The sequence below is a fragment of the Dermacentor albipictus genome, chromosome 1 (genome assembly GCF_038994185.2).
Source record: "Dermacentor albipictus isolate Rhodes 1998 colony chromosome 1, USDA_Dalb.pri_finalv2, whole genome shotgun sequence".
NCBI classification, from domain to species: Eukaryota; Metazoa; Arthropoda; class Arachnida; order Ixodida; family Ixodidae; genus Dermacentor; species Dermacentor albipictus.
The window spans coordinates 373,924,110-373,942,811 of record NC_091821.1 but is presented as its reverse complement, the minus strand read 5'-3'; the positions used below and the strand labels follow the sequence as shown (position 1 = coordinate 373,942,811).

The following is an 18,702-nucleotide window of genomic DNA, read 5'->3' as shown; positions in this document are numbered from 1 at the left end:
GCTGTTTATAATGTACATGGTGAGGATGGAAAAGGCGTTAGAAGAAAGTAATATCGGGTTTAATCTCTCAAACTCTCATACAAACAGGCGGGTACAGTAGTAGAGCAGCAGCTTCCAGGTTTGCTCCATGCGGACGACATTGTGTTGCTAGCTAACAAGCAAAGTGATATGCGTCTGGCTAATATCTGTGGGCAGGAAGGCGACAAGTTAGGTCTGAAATTCGGCGTTAAAAAATCAGGTGTTATGGTATTCAATGAAAACAGCGAACAGACACTGACGATACAGGGCCAGGAAATACCTCGCGTAAAAGAATACAAATACCTTGGTATATGGACAAACGAAGGCAATGGATGTGTGGAAACACAGGAAAAAACAACGCCAGTAAAGGCGATGAGAAATGCGGCCATCTTTGTCAAAGCCAGAAAGAAGATCGGCACTTTTTTAGGTTTTTACGAAGAAATAAATCTCTCCGACAGTCAGTATGGTCGCATTGCGCTGTTCTATCTCCCGAGGAAACTGTGAATTCACTATATGTTCACGCAAAATGGTTAGAAAAACGCTTTTCTTCGCAGTGTCCTTGACCTCGGAGGTGTATTAGTTCGACATATGAGTTTGCAGAAGTAACCATTAAGAAATTATCCGATATCATCTTAACTGCACATCAATCGGCTCCTGGACCAGACCATATCACAGCAGCTATGATTGGACTGTCATTTAACTCTCCCTAATGAGCTTTTCAATATAGTGTTTTGTTCACTTCAATATGCATGGATCCCGGGCTCTTAGAAAATTGCAAAAATTGTGCTTTTACTTACAAGTCAAAACCTCGGATATGCCTTGGACAACATTCGGCCAATTGCCCTTGCATCGAATCTATAGACAAAATAATAGAAGAAGCAATTCATGTCCCGCTCAGTGAATTCACTTCTTCCCCAAGATATTCTGTGCTCGAGACGAATAATATTTAGGCCTCAATGTTCCACAAGGTCAGCTCACGTTGATTTAGGAAGCCGCATTCGACTCGCAGGAACATCAGATGTTCCGCCCACACTTGGGGCTCGTTTCAAGGCAGGCGACGGGAGCCCTCAGCGATTATCCCTATCGCCGCTGTTGTGGAACTGTCGAGCGTGGAATATCAATTTCCAGATTGGCGAGCTGTGCTGCTACAGACTACATAGTGGCCTGGATAGCAGAGTTCCTTTCTGATAGACAATATTTTTCTTTCAAGGATGGGGTTACATCGGGCAAAGAAGAACAGACCAGAGGCGCACCACAGGGATCAGCTCTCTCTGCGCTTATGTTTAATGATTTTGTTATCTTCTGTCCCAGTCCAGCACAATGTGCAACTCTATCTCTATGATGACGACATTACATTTTTCTCCTCATCACAGGATATCAATACGTCACAGCAAATTTTGCAATCGTATTTGTCTGCACCCGAGTCCTGGCCGGACGGACTGTCTTTTATGCGAAGCATATTACGAGGGCTCAACCCAGCTCCTCAGGCGCGGCGGTGTCGCCTTGAAACCACGTGACACCGTGACGTCACGACAGAGGAGAAGTGGCTTTGGCTCGACTCTTGCAAGATGGGCTTGGGTGGGAATCGAACCAGGGTCTCCGGAGTGTGAGACAGAGACGCTACCACTGAGCCACGAGTACGATGCTTCAAAGCGGTACAAAAGCGCCTCTAGTGAATGCGGTGTTGCCTTAGAAACGAGCTGTTTCTAAGGCTCAGGCGTGCGTCGCTTGCTCAGGCGCACATCTCGTTGCCGCGCCGAACGCTGCGTTGCTCGACGCTCACCGCGTCCAATGCGGAGCGTCCAAGGCTAAGCAGAGTAACGCATGAGTTGTTTCTTCGTCTAGCCGAACCAAATATAGCCAAGCAACAGCAGTTCACCAAACTAAACAGTGGTTCAACAACTAAAATAAAGGCTAGTATGCTTCGCATCCTGGGCTTAACCTTACCTAAGCCACAGACATTTTTTTCCCTTAACATCAAGAAATGCTCGTCAAATCCCGTTTTCATTTATCTTCATTGTCGAAGTGAGCCGATACCGCAAGTTGCAGCTTTGAAGTACTTCGGTATAACATATACGATGACACGCTAAACTGGCAGCAGCAAATCGAAACAAATGCTAGTAAATGAGAACGCACAATGGGATTGTTGCGCCGTTTCAGTAATAAAAAGACGGCTATGCGTAGGGCTATGTTGTTAATGATTTATAAATTTTACGTCCGGCCCGTTCTGGAATTCGGCTGTGTTCTTTCTTTCAGGATGCGTGTACAGCATACAAGCTAAGACCTTTAATATTAATAGAAAGGCAAGCGCTGCGTCTTTGTCTTGGGCTGCCAAGTTTTGCGGCTAACGATGTGCTTTTTCTGGAGGCTGCAATTCTTCCGCTTGAGTCCAGATTTAAGCAACTTACTGTCCTTACTTTTCTGAAGCTTTTACGATGCATCCCTTTCCCTTTTGCAATCCGTTTTCATCAATCCTCGCGATTCATTCTTTCAGAACACGTTGGCGGCGTTATTGACAACTACAAGTTGTTTTTGTTCAGACGCTGTTATCAAAATAATGTTCGGCTACCATGCCTGATTTCTCCCAAAACTAATTCGTTAAAGCTGAAATTGACTCTTGATTATATTTTTCTAAAAGACGCAACACTTTTTCCAGTGCGCGTACTTGAAGGTCTCCTTCGAGATCATATCATACCCGTGTCACACGGACGTTTGGAAGGCTTTCCAACCGATAGTCAGTTAACTCAAAGGTCAAGTTCGAGCTGCTACACGGGCGGTTTAGAGGGCCGCCGAGTCAACAGTCTATCGAGTCAACGGATCGAGCACCCTACAACTATATCGAAATCTCGATGGCCTTTGAGCAAGGAAGCGGAAACAGCGCGAACGTGCCCTCTCGTTCACAGTGCGCTCGTACTCACGGTTAGAAAAAAAAAAAACTAATCAAACCAAAATGCTCTAAAAATACTTTATATGTGTTATTAATTATTCAATAAAGTATTTTTGCCACTTGATATGTGCGAACTGCACATACTATCGAGAACAGCGACGTGCTCGTGTTCATTCCTTCCTCCATGTTGCCTAGTACACGCTCCCACTACTCCATGTGCCCTTTTTTAATGTATAAACAAACATAAAAGAAATTATAGTGATTTTAATGTTGTTTAACTTTTCGTGACATGAAAACGAGAATAAAGATCCGCAGCACCACACAATTTTGCGACGCGCCTGAACCACTCAACGGCCGTTGAAAAGTGCCGTGTAGCAATGCCACAACTCCTTTGAGTCGATAGAGTTGTGGCGCTTCGAAGGCCGTCGACTGGAAGGCCCTCCAAATGTGCCCGTGCGCAATTTCCGTCTCGCTTGGTTATTGCTACGGATGCAACACAAAATTCAGAGAAGGCCGGAGTTGGTACCTTTTCAAATCAGCTTGTCTTTTGCTCTCCGTCTTGCTGATTATACCCTTATATTTCTTGTAGAATTTCTGGCAATTATTCTGGCCATCAGAAAATTGGGTCTACAGAAATCTAAAGTAATAGTTGTTACTGATGCGCTTTCGGTATGTAGACATTTAACTTCTGACAGTCCGTCACACCTGCCGAGTATACTTTCGACTCTTGCCCCGGACAATTTGTCTGATTTCCGCTTTGTCTGGGTCCCCGGTCACAGTGGAATCTTTTTAAATGAATCAGCTGACGCTCGCATCATCGTCACTAAATGACCCAGTCTTAAATATTGTTCCTGATCGCGCTTTTATAACAGGAGCTAGATTTAAACGTCTTTTATTTCTAAATTGTTATAAATGATCCCTACTTTCCGCAGATGATTTTCGACATCTCAATTTCCGGTGGAGCACGACCAAATGCCTTTCACGACAATGCGAAGTGAACTTCCCAGGTGAAAATCATTTCCATTCCCAGCTGGATTATGAAACCGGAAATGTTTCCCAGCTGGGAAAATTCCAGCTGGAAGCGATGCAATTTCCAGCTGGAAAGAATTTTATTCCCAGCTGGAAAGGATTTTATTCCCAGCTGGAAAGCATGCAGATTCCAGCTAGAAACCATATGATTTCCAGCTGGAAACCACATAATTTCCAGCTGGAAAGCGTGCAGATTCTATCTGGAAACCACATAATTTCCAGCTAGAATCTGCTGTATTCCCAGCTGCGACCAGTAGACATTCCAGCTGGAAATGGAAGAATCTACCAGCTGGAAGGCTCAGTGGTTCCAGCTGGAGCCAGAAAATGTTCCTGCTACATTTCCAGCTTTAAACCATTGACCAGCCGCTTTGGTGTTGAGTCATGCCCAAGTGAAATCCCAGGGTGTAAGTTCGCATCAAGCAGGATACTAACTGGCCAGAGCTCGCATGGATCTTAGCTCGCTGTCGCAAGTCACAGTTAGTTGCTAATGTGATTGGCCGCAGGACCAGCCGGTCCAGTCAAAATACACACAGCCAACGCAGCACAGTGCTGAAACTTTAAATCATTTATTTGAACACCTGCAGCAAGGATCGCGGAAGCATATCTTGCATCTCCCTGAAGATGTGGAATACACTTGCGCATCTCCTTGTACACCATCTGAAAGACATATTCAAACACAGTGAGTGAAATTTAATACAACCATGACTTTAATCCACTCAGTTCTAGTAAACAGTGACCTTTACCAAAATCAGATGGATTGTATCAACAGCTTTTGGACAGTACCATAGTGTACCTTCATCACAGCCCCTTCTACAGTTTATGTGGTGCAAGGCCTCAACCTGAGCTCTCGCAAGGCTCTCAACCTGAGCTGCAGAAGCGATGCAGTGATTCTTAAATTGCTTAGCACCGTTGACTGTTGCTTTAGTCTAAATGGAGTTCAAATGAGCTCACTTGTATTTTGAACTAGGCGTGTGATGTAACTCAACAGCCTCCCAAGAAGCATTTATCTTCTGAATAACGCAGGAGCTTGAGGGATAGTCTTTTTATGTTATCGTCGTTTTGCACCAATTTAAATGCCTCTTTGCAAACACGCACTTGCAGAGAAAGCACGCCATAAATGTGCTTATTGTGCTGCACAGATTGACACATACACACTAGTATTTCATAGGTGTATGCGCAACATTGTGCACAAACATTGCATGGCACTATTTCCAAGCGGACTATTGGAGACAAAGGGGGCTTAAGCAAACTGGCAAGCACTTCGCATATACAGGATGATAATTTTTAGTTTTTATACAATTTTTAAAAATCGCCTGTTGAAGATACCATAATTCTAGTCCTTGAGCTGGACCCTCCAGAGAGGTGGAGATTACTTGCACAAAAAATCGAAACACATATTCAGCTAATTGTAAAAAAATGAAACAACTTCCTAATTTATTACATTACGGCACATATAGCAATCTACAAATTGTAGCCGATGAGATTGCCAGGCGTATCCACTTGGACTTAACTTCCAGAATGACACCAGTTGGAAATATCCGTCGTCAAATTCGCCGTAAATGTGCACTGTTGATTTACTTACTTTTTTATCAAAACTCTTTTATGCATTGGAGCACAAAAGTAACTGGAACGCCTATTTATTTCGTCTCACACTTTGGAAAATAATATCTCGAAACTGGCGCAATTCTGGAAATTCATTTAAAGTGGATGCATTTTGCAAACTCACAGGCTACAACTCGTTAATTCCAATGTATGCAGCAAGGTAATTAGTTAAGAAGGTTATTTGTCAATTTTTGATAATTCGCTGAAGATTTGTTGCGATTTTGCGTGCTAATAATCGCGTACCTCTTCGAATAATTCAGCTCAGCGACATTAATTATGCTATCTGCCACAGGTGAATTCTACAAATTCCGTAAAACAAAAATGATCACTTTGCATACGAACATCACGTACAGCACGGACCTATGATATCATGCTCGAGCGTGCCAACTTTCAGGATAAAAATGAAGATTAATTACGTTCAAAACATAAACAAGTGAAATAATTACCTCGATATGGTAGAATCAGGGCTGGAGAAAACGGTGCTGTTCGATCCGCACTGGTGAATCCACAACACCACATATTACAGCAATAGAAACCGTTGACACCCGCTTGCCTGTACTTGTAACGCCGTCCAGAGAAGAAACTGTTTAAAAAGAATTACTTCATGTGCAAGATCATGCAGCTTCCTCATAAAAACTTGTTCATCAATCACTTACGCACACCCGAGAGTCTCACGTTGTCTTACTGCCCGGCTATGTGACAGTTGCCGCCATGTGCTGTACGAAACTGGGGGCACTGTGGCGTCGTCATATTTTATATATTCGGCCTGCATCTGTAATGCTGCTGTTTGCTTCACATAAAAATCCGAGCTTCTCTGCGAACTACTAATATTGCAATACCAGCCTATTATTTTATTATTAGTGTCAAACGAGCACATCAAGACAAGATACGAGACTAAAGCTACTAAGCATTCAACAAAATGGCGGCGATTGTAGCGGCGTTGCGCAGAAGAAGATAGGAGCAGCGGTCACTGCAGCCTGATAACTGCTGAAGGTGCCACATGTTAGGGCTCTTTTTTTGGTAGCCAGGGAAGGAATTGCTATGCTGTAAACACTAGCCATTTGTGCAACGGCTCATCATGACCAATCGGGCAAGCTCCTCGCTAGACGACGTCAACAGTGTAGCAAGATAACAGTGTCGATCAGGAGCGCGTCGCTTTTGTCTACTACAAGTAGACAAATAAAAGTGGCGGTTTTCCTGGTAATACGTTTTTTTTTTTGGCAACTCGATCACACAGGGCACTTTCGATTGCAATCTATCCCGATCAAGCCCGATCGCGATCAAAGGTACCCTGAGTGATGAGCATTTCCATGCAGTTCATGCAATTAATTACAATTGCTGTCACAACACAAACGAAGAAAAACAAAACTTTTGCCGCTGCAAGAGTAAAGCTTTCGTTCCGATACAAACACCACCTAGGACTAAATATGGGCATGTTGCAGATATAAAAAATGTCTTAATGCAAGTGGGAAGCACCCACTTTCCAGTCGGTAGATTCTACTTCCAGCTGGAAAATGCTCTACCCAGTTGTTTCCAGCTGGAAGCTCTGTTTCCAGCTGGAAAATGCTGTATCCAGTTGTTTCCAGCTGGAGCTGGAAAACTTCCAGCTGGAAGTGCTGCTTCCAGCTGGAAGACCAGCTGAGGTGGATTCCACTTCCAGCTGGAAAGTGCCATTTCCAGCTATTTCCAGCTGGCTCTGGAAAATTTCCAGCTGGAAGGGCTAATTCCAGTTGGAAACCTGGCTGGAAAGACCATTTCCAGCTGGAAATTCAGAGCCCATTTTCATGTGGGTTATCAAGCTTCTGTTGTAGAGTTCCCCGCCTAAATTTTTACCTTCATAGGTCTGGTTTGTCCACAAATAACCTCTGCTCTTTCTGCAATGAACCGCAAACTATGGACCATTTCTTTAATTCTTTCCTGCCACCAGTTCTCCTTCCTCCACAGTAGTATGTTCCTCATATCGCCAACTAGTAAGCTGTGATTAGCGCTTACTACACCAAACATTTTGCCCTTTGGTGCCTGCCAATTAAGCGCAAGCCATGGGTCAATGATTACTGCTATACACAAGTTAATAGAAGCGTCCGGAAGGCTTCGCTGCTAGGATACCGCCTGTGGGACACTCCTCTATTTTATCCCAAATTCATGCATAGGCCCTCCAGAAATTTCTATTAGCCTTTAGATGCCTAATGGATCGTTTTGAATGTTTACCTTCACCCCTTTTGACATTTTATAAGATGCTCTTTTCAATCAACCTATAGTGTGGCTAATCCCGCCTGTGGGTATGAGCCATGTTTTGAGACAACACTGCCTTCAAAATATTCCACATTAGACACAATACACCCGTTCAAACTCCTCTTCCAGGCTCCATTGGTGGAAGCACCCTTGAAAGTCCTCTTCTGTTAAGCGCTTCTGCAGCGATGCCTGCCTAAACTAATCGTCGTCACAAACCCGAATTGCCGGTCCCGGTATACCGATTTGCATTTGGAGTACAGTGACAGTGACAAGAACTTTATTAGAGTGTGCTGAGGAACTTGATTGGGGGGAACCGAAGGCTCCCCAATCAAGTTGGCGGCTCCGCCCACGACGGGACAGGAGGTGGCGACTCTCCGCGACGTCGCGGGCCCTCTGGACGGCCTGTATAGTTGGTTCGTGAAATCCGAGCTCTTCAGCAAGGCGTCCCACTTGGACTTGTATTGAAGGAAATAAAGTTTCCAAAATAATGTTGTTTCCATCCATTGTATTGAAGGTCGGAGCCCACGTTGTACGGGCACAGCCAGAGCATGTGGTCGAAGGAGCAGCATGCGTGACCGCATTTGGAGCATGACTGCTGGAAGTTGGAGTCCATCCAACTAAGCGCTCTGGGGGTGAGGTAGGAACTCGTCTGTAGGAGCCTGAAAGTAACGGCCCGAGCCCTGTTCAGTTTCGGGCTGGGGCGAGGGAATTTCCTCCTGTTGTGTCAATAATGCGACGTAATTTCATGAAAGATGGTAAGATGATCTTTGAAGGGGGCAATCCTGTGGGAGAGCCAGACTGTTAGCTCGGGCGCGGTTCGTGAATTCACGCGCCAGGCAGTTGGTCCGCTCGTTAGGGTTGCAATTCGTTTGGTTAGTTACATCGTTCACGTGGGCCGGGAACAGTGGCGTAGCAGGGGGAGGGGGGGGGCGCCGGGGGGTCGTGGGCCCCGGGTGCACGGGGCCAGTAGGGGGGAGGGGGGAGGGGGTGTCATATACGTCTGAAGACACCCGAAAATTGTCGATATCCTCGTTTTCCTCGACTGCACACGGGAGGGAGGGGAGGGGGGGACAGAAAAGCTACGGGCCCTGAGTGCCAGACGACTTAGCTACGCCACTGGCCGGGAACCACGCTACGGTATGACCTCCAGTTTCTTCTCCCGTAGTAATAAGAAATGATCTGTTGACGATGCCGGCTGCGTGTTTAGAAACTAGAGCGGACGAGAAGGCCCTGACCGCCGTGCGCGAGTCGGAGAAAATGGTCGTCGGGCCTTTTGCGGCTTGAAGAGCCAAGGCTATCGCGGTTTCCTCTGCCTCGTTCGCGTGTTTAGTGTAGATTGACGCGGCGCTGATAAGCGTTCCGCGAGCGTCAACCGCCGTGATTGCAAACCTGTATTCGTTGCCATATTTGGCGGCGTCGACGAAGAATGCATCTGCCCCGTAAGGATCGATTTGTCGAGGGGTGGTTCTAGCCCGCGCTCTTCTGCGACCTTCGTTATATATTGGGCGGATGTTCCTCGGCACGGGCTCAACCTTTATACCATGCCTGGCTGATTTGGACAGGGGGTGTCTGTCGAGCGGTGCCTGTATAGGGAGTATACCAGCTTCATCAAGAATCTTAATCCCCGGCTTAGTTGACGAAAGCCTGGAGATCTGTGCAATAAACTGTGCTTCAATTAATTCGTCTGTGGTACTGGGAATTCCGAGTTCAAGTAGTTTTACCGTGCTAGCGGATTGTGGAATACCGATTATTCTTTTGACGCCGGACCTGATGAGCGTGTCGAGTTTGTTCTTTTCGATTTTGCTCCAATTGAGGTACGGTGCCGTGTAAGTAATATGACTGACGAAGAAAGCTTGGAAGACCCTGAGTAAGTTGTTCTCCTTGAGTCTCCCCCCGCCTCTCTTGCTTGCGATTCTATATTGATGAGTCTTAGTATATTTTTTCGCCTGCACCTAGCTTGTTTAGAGCTTCTGCATTACAGCCTTTGGCGTTAATTAAAGTCCTAAAATTTTGATGGATTTCACCCTCGGAATGGGGTGCCCTTCTCGTGTAATTTCGACTGGCAGCGTTTCCAGAGGCTTGAGGTTCCCAACGCCCTGCCTCAAAGAAAAAAAAAAAAACTCGTAGGGCCCTCGTCTATATACATTTATATGCTGTAATTACCCTCCTATGTATCAATAAGATTGGCTGATTGATTAATCAATTACTTGACTAGATCCGGCAAGTAGGGAGGTTGCTGCAACACAGTGACGAAATTGCATGCCAAAAACTCACGGATGATCAATGCAGAGTGTGCAGGGGCAATATCGTCGTGCAGAAGCGAGGACCTCTCTCTCAACAAATTTGGTCGCGCGCGGCGCAAACTATCTTGTGTGTGAAGTGATTTTCGAAAAGGAGACGGAAGAGATGAGTGCCGTGCCGTAACTGTTTCTCACATGAGGACACCTCAACAGCACTGCACGGGGAAGGGGGAATGTGGAGAAAAAGAGGAAGGAGAGAAAGACGGGAGGAACGTGGCAAGGGCAAAAAAAAAAAAAGAATGATGAGAATGCGAGTGCGGGTCTCAGAGCCGCGCTCTCAAGTGCGTCGCATTGCAGTAATATAGCACTGCCGAAAGAGCGTATGGACGAGTGGGCTGCAGGGAATAGCAGCGCGGTCGCCGTATCGCAAGTCAGTCCCAGTCGTCGATACACTGTACACAAGTCCGTGCGCTCCACACCAAAGGCAGGGCAGTAAAGTAACAAGTGGTCGAGCGTCTCCAAATCGCCACAGTTGCTGCATGCGGGGCGGCCAATTCCCTGAAGCCTGTGCGTTCTCGCAGCCGTCTTGTAGCAGCCGACGCGCATGCGAATCAGGAAGGAGAGGTCCGCCCGAGAGAAGCCCACGCGGGGGAGGAGTCGAAGGGACGCACCTGCGGCGACGCGCTGGTCCGGGTGCTGCGCGCGGAGCGAGCGTAGAAAAGTTGTTTTCGCCACGTCGAGTAGTAGTAGTAGAAACATTTATTTCGAAGTGAAAGAAGTAGTTGTCGAAGACTTGGGCGGCGGATGGAGAACTCATTTCAGAGCCCCTGTGGCCTGTGCTGCTGCCCTTGCCTGCTGTACCAGGCTGCGCTGGGTTGTCAGGCCCGAGCTGGACAGAGAGGCCGCTGACCGAGGTGGCGAGGGGGAAGCGACAGGAATGCGCCTGCTTTGCGAGAGCGTCGGCGGCTTCGTTCCCTTGCAGGCCAATGTGTGCCGGAACTCACTGCAACGCCAAATCGCAGCCCTGGCTGACGAGATGGCGGAGCTTTGAGCCGACGCGCTGCACCAACGGAGGTCCCAGGTAATCCTTCGCCAGCATACACAGTGCCGCGCGCGAGTCCGAAAGGATCGCGGCGGAAACAACACTGCACTTGTGCTTGCATGTATGCTGTTGCCGAATATTCTGTAGAGGGGGCTGCGGGCCTCGTCAAGCTGCCTACTGGAGCAGCTTTTACTTGCAGCCTCCTCCATCAAGTAGATGGAAATAAAGCTATTCTATTCTATTCTATTCACTGTTGAAGGAGGAGATCAGCTGCTAGGTCGATCGCAGCAAGCTCGGCCACCGTCGACGACGACACAACACGAAGGCAGCACTGCCGTGTAGCACAAATATCCGGCGCCGTGCACGCTGCCGCACCGGAACCATCACTCGCCACTGAGCGATCGGTGTAAACAAGCAGCCGGCCCTCCAAGCGCTCGTGCAGAAGCGCGGCCGTTTCCTGCTGCATAGCACAAACAGCTGTTCGACGCTTGGATTTGCCGCCTGGCACCGTGGTGTTGACATCGAGTAGCGCGGAGGCGTGCGGCGAGACCGGCAGGGGCAGGAGTTGCGGCGTCGACGCGACGAGTGCGCTGAATTCGGTGGCACGCTGGCCCATGCCCGAGCCCTCGAGGGTATGGAGGCGCCACACGAGGCGTTGTCCCTGTGGCGAACGTTGAAGGCGCTCGATGTGGTTCATCAACTAGCAAACTGTCTTCCATACAACGGGCAAGTGACGCGTGCACGGTTTTCTCGAAACGTTGCGATTAACTGTATCGGTACCCACAATCGCGACGGTTCGATAAACGACCAAGCGTATGGCGATACTGCGGATACGCGTCGCGCAGATCAACCAAACGCATCGCTCGCGTCGGCCACGATTCCGCATTTTTAATTCAGCTGTCTCGCGATGCTTTTGCAAGTTGTGCGCGTCTGCAAACCTAACCTATCTGTTTCAGTCGCGTGACCCTCCTATATTTACTTAGGCCGTGCGCAAACGGGTACCACATCCTCAACGCGCACCACGGGGGAGCTTCAGGAAAACATCGGGACTTCAGAGACGCACGCCGTTTCCTCCGCGGGCTGCACGTTACCACGGGCATTGAAAAATGGCACCGTTACTATATTCGCCTGGGCGAAACGACTGTCCGTCAATCTCCATCGCTTCCTCGACAATGTAAACCTCACCCAGGAGTCGCAGTCGCGGTACGAGGAGCTTCTCCTGCGGTCCATAGTGAATCGTCGCGGCCTTCGTTGCACTCTCGCGCAATGTCCCGTTTGCTTCGAGCTGGAGCAACCAAGAAGTCGCTTTCTCTGGCGCTGCATCGGTGTCCGAGCGGCCGGTTGGATGCAATGCGATTTCTTCGATGCTACACACCGAAGAAGCCTTACCCATTCGCTTCCCCACGAGCTGCCAATGAGCAGCGTATTCCGCCACACCAGGGTCTGCGTCGGCTGTCGAACTCGACCGGTCTGCTCTTAAACGCGCCAGCAAGAGAAAAGTTTCTTCAAGCTTCGTGCGCATCTGCAGGGCGCCACGAAGACAGGCCTCATTTGTGGAGGACGACCCAGAACCTACACGACTTCACGAAGACTTGCGCCAAGGTCGCCCTACCTCCGAGAGGGCCCGCGCGATACATGTCCACTCAGTCGGACGGCGCACCGCCGGAGAGCTTCGCCTCTCCGGCGCTGGCGCCGCACCTGTACGTCTCGTCCAACACGTTCCAGAAGCGCGACAACCTGCTCGTGCTCGACCTGCTCAACACGGCGTTCCGGCGCGCGCCCAGCGAGGACCAACAGTTCCTGGACGTCGGCTGCGCCGTGGGCGACTTCACGCGCGACGTGCTGCTGCCTCGCAGCTCTCCTTGCTGGCGCATCGTGGGTACCGACGTGTCGAGCGCCATGATCGCGTACGCGGAGCGCTACTTCGCGCATCCGCGCATCACGTACGACGTGCTGGACCTTTCCCGTGACGTGTCTCCGTTCGTGGAGAGGTACGGCACCTTCCACCGCGTCTACTCCTTCTTCTGCCTACACTGGATCCGCGACCAGGTGGGCGCGCTGCGCAACGTCCGCAACCTGATGAGGCCCGAGGGCGAGTGCCTGCTCCAGTTCTGCGCGCGCACGCCCGTCCACACGCTCTGGAGGGACTTTGCCCGCATGGACCGTTGGAGGAGTCTGATGTCGGTGAGCGCATGCAGTTTGACGGACGCGTCGGAATCGTTGCCAGGAATTTTACCGAAACCCTACTCTTCTGCCCGAGGACACTGCCCCGAGAACAGTGTCGCGAGTTCGCAGGCCATTCGTAGTGCGAACAGCTAGCTTACTGTTGGGTCATGTGGTACACTCATTTTGAGGTACTTCTGACTCTCTGAAACTGTGGACAGCTACCACGACAGTATGCTCACATTGCTTATAGCTTAGGGATGCCGCTGTAGTGCAGCATTTAAAGGTGCCTAGCAGTTATGTAGTTGTCCTGTTGAGCATGATGTCATTGTATGTTGGCCGCAGCATCGCATGAAAGTATAGTGGTACTTATTTTTGTTAACCTAGGTTTCTAGATTACTGCAGTTAATCAATGTAATTTCTAATATGCTCAGTTATTGTAACATAATTGAAGCAAAAGCTAGTTTCCTGATAATTTCTTCACTTTGCGGATGAACTGTGTGAACATCGGTTACTCTCATTTCCAGAACGTTGAAGACTTCATACCGCCTAGCCAAGACGCAGATGACCGGTTGTCTTATCTGGAAAATATTCTGGCTGCATCCGCACTGAAGCCACACACCTGTGAAGTGCTCCGGAATGTGTGGACGTTCCCTAGCGAACAGCACCTTGCGGGTATGTATATTTATTCTACCAAATACTGCCCACCCCATGCTGATACGGTCATGCTTTTGCAGTTCGTTCTACTAAGAAAGTCTGGAAGGGAAAGCGTAACTGCAGCTCCTTTATACTGAAACCTTACTGCACGAAACGTACAAAAGGATGGAAATGGCGATATGTCAGAGCGCGGACTGCCAACGTTTATTGCCCGAAACGCCAGCAAGCCAATTTACAGGCACACTTATCACATGCACCGCATGGAAAAGAAGCGTGCAAAACCAACCTGGAGTCTCGTGAAATACGTTGCACGAGACTCCAGGTCATCTCTCCTCTTTCCAACACTCATGCATTTTGCACAGTATATTACTTGCTCAGTGCGAAGCAACTAATTTGCAACAAAGTACAGTAGCACTTCCTCTAGACGTATGTGCTCACATCCAATCACTGGGATCACCGCAAGGTTCGGCAAAATGTAAGGCTCTTCCGCACAGCACATATATTTCGGTTGTATTTGTGGAATCTCTGACGCATGCGTCACCTGCTGTGGCATTGACACATGTACTGCAGCTCTCCTAGTTTTAGAGCGATAGCGCCTACTACTCCAGGTACAAACCCCAAAAATGCCTAGTTTCATAAATCTGACCTTCAAGCTCAGCCAAGGTCAAACTGGGACTTAGCCTGCCACTACTAGCTGCTGCTGCTGCTGCTGCTGCTTCTGTGTGCGCCGGGTGGGTGCTGTTACGGTTGGCGGGTAACACCCCAGGCAAAAAGGATGCTCGAAAGACCCTGCTCAACCGAAATGGAGGATTGCCGGTCTCGAGTGATTGCCGGTCTGGCGGGCGCCCCGCAGTGTTTACAGGCCCCTTTGTGTGTGTGCAACCAAGACTCTTTCTGCGAACTGTTCGACTCTAGGGTAGACCCTCTCCATGAACCAACATCGCCTAGAAGAAAGGATCAGACGCCTACAATCCCCGGCCAGTGGAGGCAAGCAAGTGCAACGTCACCTAGGAAAGTGGGAGCAGCCACCAAGCAGCGAAGGGACTCAGTGCATGTCATGTGACGTTGATCTGAACAAGATCTCGCCTACAATTTTAGTGGGTCTATTTAAGGGGCCCCGCAATGTACTTTTTCAATTCATTCAGTCTCTTCTTCTTATCCTTCACCAACGATTGAAAAAAACAGTGCAAGTTTTGCACTAGAAATCATCTTGTCCCTGCCTGGGTGCCATGGTCTACCAGACGGCTGTAGCCCGCCGACAACACCACGCTGCCCCATAGTAATGCCGGTCGAGGTTCGAGAAACAGGTGTCGCAATAGTGCCCATATGTTGAAAGCAATCTGCGATGTGCACAAAGTGCGCCAAGTGCTGGTAGCTACATATGCGCTGTGCTTCCACGCTTAGTTCATGTTGAAGCAAGGCGCAGCATGAAGGTCAATTCGCTCACTACTGCTGCCGTGCCAAACAGCGTCTATGCGTTGTCTTGTGGTGTAGTTGTAGATGCAGTAGTTGCTGATGGCGCTGAGCAGTGTCTGTGTCCTTTCCCAAAGCAGGCAAAATCGTGCTATCGCTCTACAAACTTAGTTTAGCTGCGTTCAACCACAGCAACTTTTTCATATCTGATGGGAGTACAGACCGACACGACAGCCGGGGGTTCTATTGCATGAGCTATGTTACATTGTATCGCATAGCACGGAATAGTCTAACCGACAAATTGCCCTCTATGACCTACCACGGTAGCCCAGTGGCTATGGTGCTGCGCTGCTGAACTCAAGGGTTCAATCCCAGGTGGCCGGGCGTGGCCGCCCACCCGGGTCACTGTATCTTGAAAGCTATCTGCGACTGGGACAGAGTCCGCCGTGCACTGTGTTGTCGCAGCTTAACTCGCATCGGTGCGAGACGCAGTGCAAAGGTCTATTTGCTTGCTGCTGCTGCTGCTGCTGCTGTGCTTCCTCACTCCCACGTTTTGACAGCATGCTTGTTAATTTAGTTAGTATGCCTATGCTTACAAGTTTATGCGGCCGATAAAACTACTATCCTTAATTTGTATAGCTGTTCACGAATTTGCCATCGCAATCAATGCTTCGCCTTTCGGGTGAAACGGTGACTTTCTTTGTGTCTGCTTTGGCTAATAAAACCTCTTGTAACGGCAGCAGGCTATTTCGGTAGCAAAGTGCGTTAAATAAATGAAGTGTAATGAAAATTGATGACTATTATTGCAGAGGTACACGACTTCACTCCGTAGTGTGAAAAAAAAAAAAAAAACTGTGCTCCCTGCGATGTTAATCTTTTAACATTCACTGATCGTCTTGCTTTTGCGCAGGTTCCATTTTGGCCTTGCTGCCTGTGGCGGACGGCGTGCCTGACCGCGAGAAGGAGGAGCTGAACAAGGCTATGTCGGCTGAGATGTTGCGCCGTTGCCACAAGGGTCCTGCTGGGTTCAGTGCAGAGTTCGACGTGTACGTCGTGCACGCCTCTCGATCCACCGTCTGCCATCCCACAAACTGAACGACAGTGCAAGGCTGCTTGAATTCGCGAGGGTGTGGCTTTACCACCCTCGCGTCACTAGGGCACATTTTTGTTCGCTTATCACCAAATTGATGTTGGTGTACAACAGGTCAAATATGCACACGTGGCCCATTGTAGTTAAGTGACATGCTTTACCTGTTGTTTCATGACAGTGTACCATCGAAAGAATTACTCAGGGATGAATCCATGACGTTATCTCAAGTTCCCCTTTTATCCCAGCTACTTTGACCAAGCATGTACTTGTGTGGTCTCTTATATACCACCTTTCATCGGGGAATTAGTTCTGTACTCGCCATTTCAGTAAACCAAAGCAGGAGTCGTTATGCATGCATTCAAAAGCGTCACATGCCAGATTTGTCGCATACCACATACTATGACTGCGATGTGCTATGGTGAATATTTTACTTCCATATGGACCAGGTATGTGCTTCTTCACTATGACCACACTCGTTTATTTTCTCTGCCAGTCTCGTGCAAATAAAGAATCAAAACCAGGGTCACCTGGCACTGTGATGTTGCATAGCTATCTCTCAGTGCAAAATTGGTGTGAAACCATACACTGGGCTTTGCCAATAACCTAGCGAATTCAATCAACATTTGATCCTCTTGTGAGGAACTATAGTGAACTACGGAAATCCTTCTCTACATCAGCAGTAATGCAATCTGGTAGGTGTTTTTTAGATTGACACTATCGGCTACAAAATATTGTGTGCATAATTTTGGGGAATTAAGTTGTCCCTAATGCATTGTTTCAGACACTCCTGAACTGTTTCAACAAAATGAGCATACCTGAGCACTTTGCAGACTCGCATGTCTCTATGAGAGGAAAGCTGTGCATCAGTATAATTTGGCCTGTAACACATTTAACGGTGATGTTTTAAAGTCTTGAAATTAGTGTGCTGCAACTATTGCCAAGGAAATGTTTGTTTGGGCTGCCTGGGAAGCAGAAAGTAAGCAAATTGGATGCAGCCAATGCAGAACTATTTGTGAAAATTGGAAGTGACCTGCAATTTAAATTTTAACCGAACAGGCCTAAATCTTGTTACAACTGCAGTCGGATGTGTCAGAGTGTTCATAAATTTGCATTGAAATCATCGCAGTTACTATAATGTTGTACAAAATCTGTGCAGTCTCTGTCCACTTATTCCCAACAGAAATGCGGAAGTTGAGAACAAGACAATGTATGGCTGCATGCATGTACTCACCTGCAGTTCTATGGAAACTATCTGTGCAACTATCTGTGCAAACTATCTATGCAAACCATATGCTGTGCGAAAACAGTGTACAGCCCTCAGCAAACTGTCTCCAAAACAATGTCAGCTTCTTTCTCCACGCTGTGATAAGGAAGTGAGATAAGCTTTCCCCAAGTGTCTGCAAGCTAGTATCTGCAATGAACAGAGACTAAGGAATACATCTACCTTGGAGCACTGCTACATATGAATGGGGGAAACTGCACTGCTGAAATTCCATGTTGCGCAACAGTCGGGTTGTGTACCACATGCTTGTGCATTGGTACTGCATGTACTATAGTCCCCAACAAATGACACTCTAACGACAGAACTTCAACTTATGGATTTCGTCGTAACCAGCCTCCAGTGCTCCTAGCACGTCAATAAAGACTCAAAATTTGTGCTTTGGTCAACTTGGCAACATAACTTTTAAATGGCTGCAGCAGTGAAGACAGAAGCTTCTCTCGAGTTGCCACTTTTCCAGCCCGACATAAAGCTGTTTTAACGATGTCTCAAATGGTAGATGCTTGTGAGTGCGTGTTATTTTTATAAATGTATTCGGCTAATACGAAGTGCAATTGTATTTTCCCCATCATATGTTGCTTTTATCCATCAGCACTTCGACAGTGTACCTAAAAATTACTAAGAGCAATTCTTTCCATCGTGTGGGGCTCTCGCTTGCACAAGAGCAGTCTCTTTCAGACCAACCTTCCACCAAAGCTTGACCAGCTGTCTTACGTTACACTTTAAACACCACCTGTGCAAGTGCCCTTACTCATAATTATACAATAGTGTGCAAAACTCCATATTACTGTACAGCATTGCACAGGAACTGAACAAAGAAGGAGGAGGCTACAGCACTAGTTGCATGCACACTAGACCACGTTGCTTGTACAGAAAAGCTGATCAAATGCAATAATCATGCATGAGGAGGCTTCTCTACGCTCCCTGACCAGACAACCATTGCTTCATGAACCTAAAGAAATAAACTAATCAGGTGCCTGCTGGTATGAGTAAAAAAAATGCTCTATGTACAATAGGAACTTGCCTCTTTTCACATTTGCAACGCTACTG

At 48.0% G+C, this 18,702-nt stretch overlaps 1 protein-coding gene and 1 long non-coding RNA gene across 3 annotated transcripts; one reads left to right on the top strand and one right to left on the bottom strand.

Annotated features, from left to right (window-relative positions):
* Positions 1–4,484: 4,484 nt before the first annotated feature.
* On the bottom strand, positions 4,485–6,699 carry LOC139057644 (uncharacterized). Its single transcript, XR_011512958.1, has 2 exons — positions 5,983–6,699; positions 4,485–4,591 (listed from the first exon to the last, which is right to left on the bottom strand). It is a non-coding gene; the product is annotated as an uncharacterized lncRNA (long non-coding RNA).
* A 3,950-nt stretch (positions 6,700–10,649) lies between these two features.
* On the top strand, positions 10,650–16,895 carry LOC135905471 (juvenile hormone acid O-methyltransferase-like). 2 transcript variants are annotated; one of them, XM_065436427.2, is made up of 4 exons: positions 10,650–11,089; positions 11,310–13,234; positions 13,741–13,888; positions 16,194–16,895. In XM_065436427.2, the coding sequence occupies exons 2-4, from the start codon at positions 12,317–12,319 to the stop codon at positions 16,376–16,378; spliced, it is 1,251 nt and encodes a 416-aa protein (XP_065292499.2). In that variant the 5' UTR covers positions 10,650–11,089; positions 11,310–12,316; the 3' UTR covers positions 16,379–16,895. The 2 variants fall into 2 exon arrangements, with proteins under 2 accessions (XP_065292499.2, XP_070387999.1); XM_070531898.1 differs by lacking the exon at positions 10,650–11,089 and having other exon boundaries at positions 11,140–13,234.
* Positions 16,896–18,702: the final 1,807 nt, after the last annotated feature.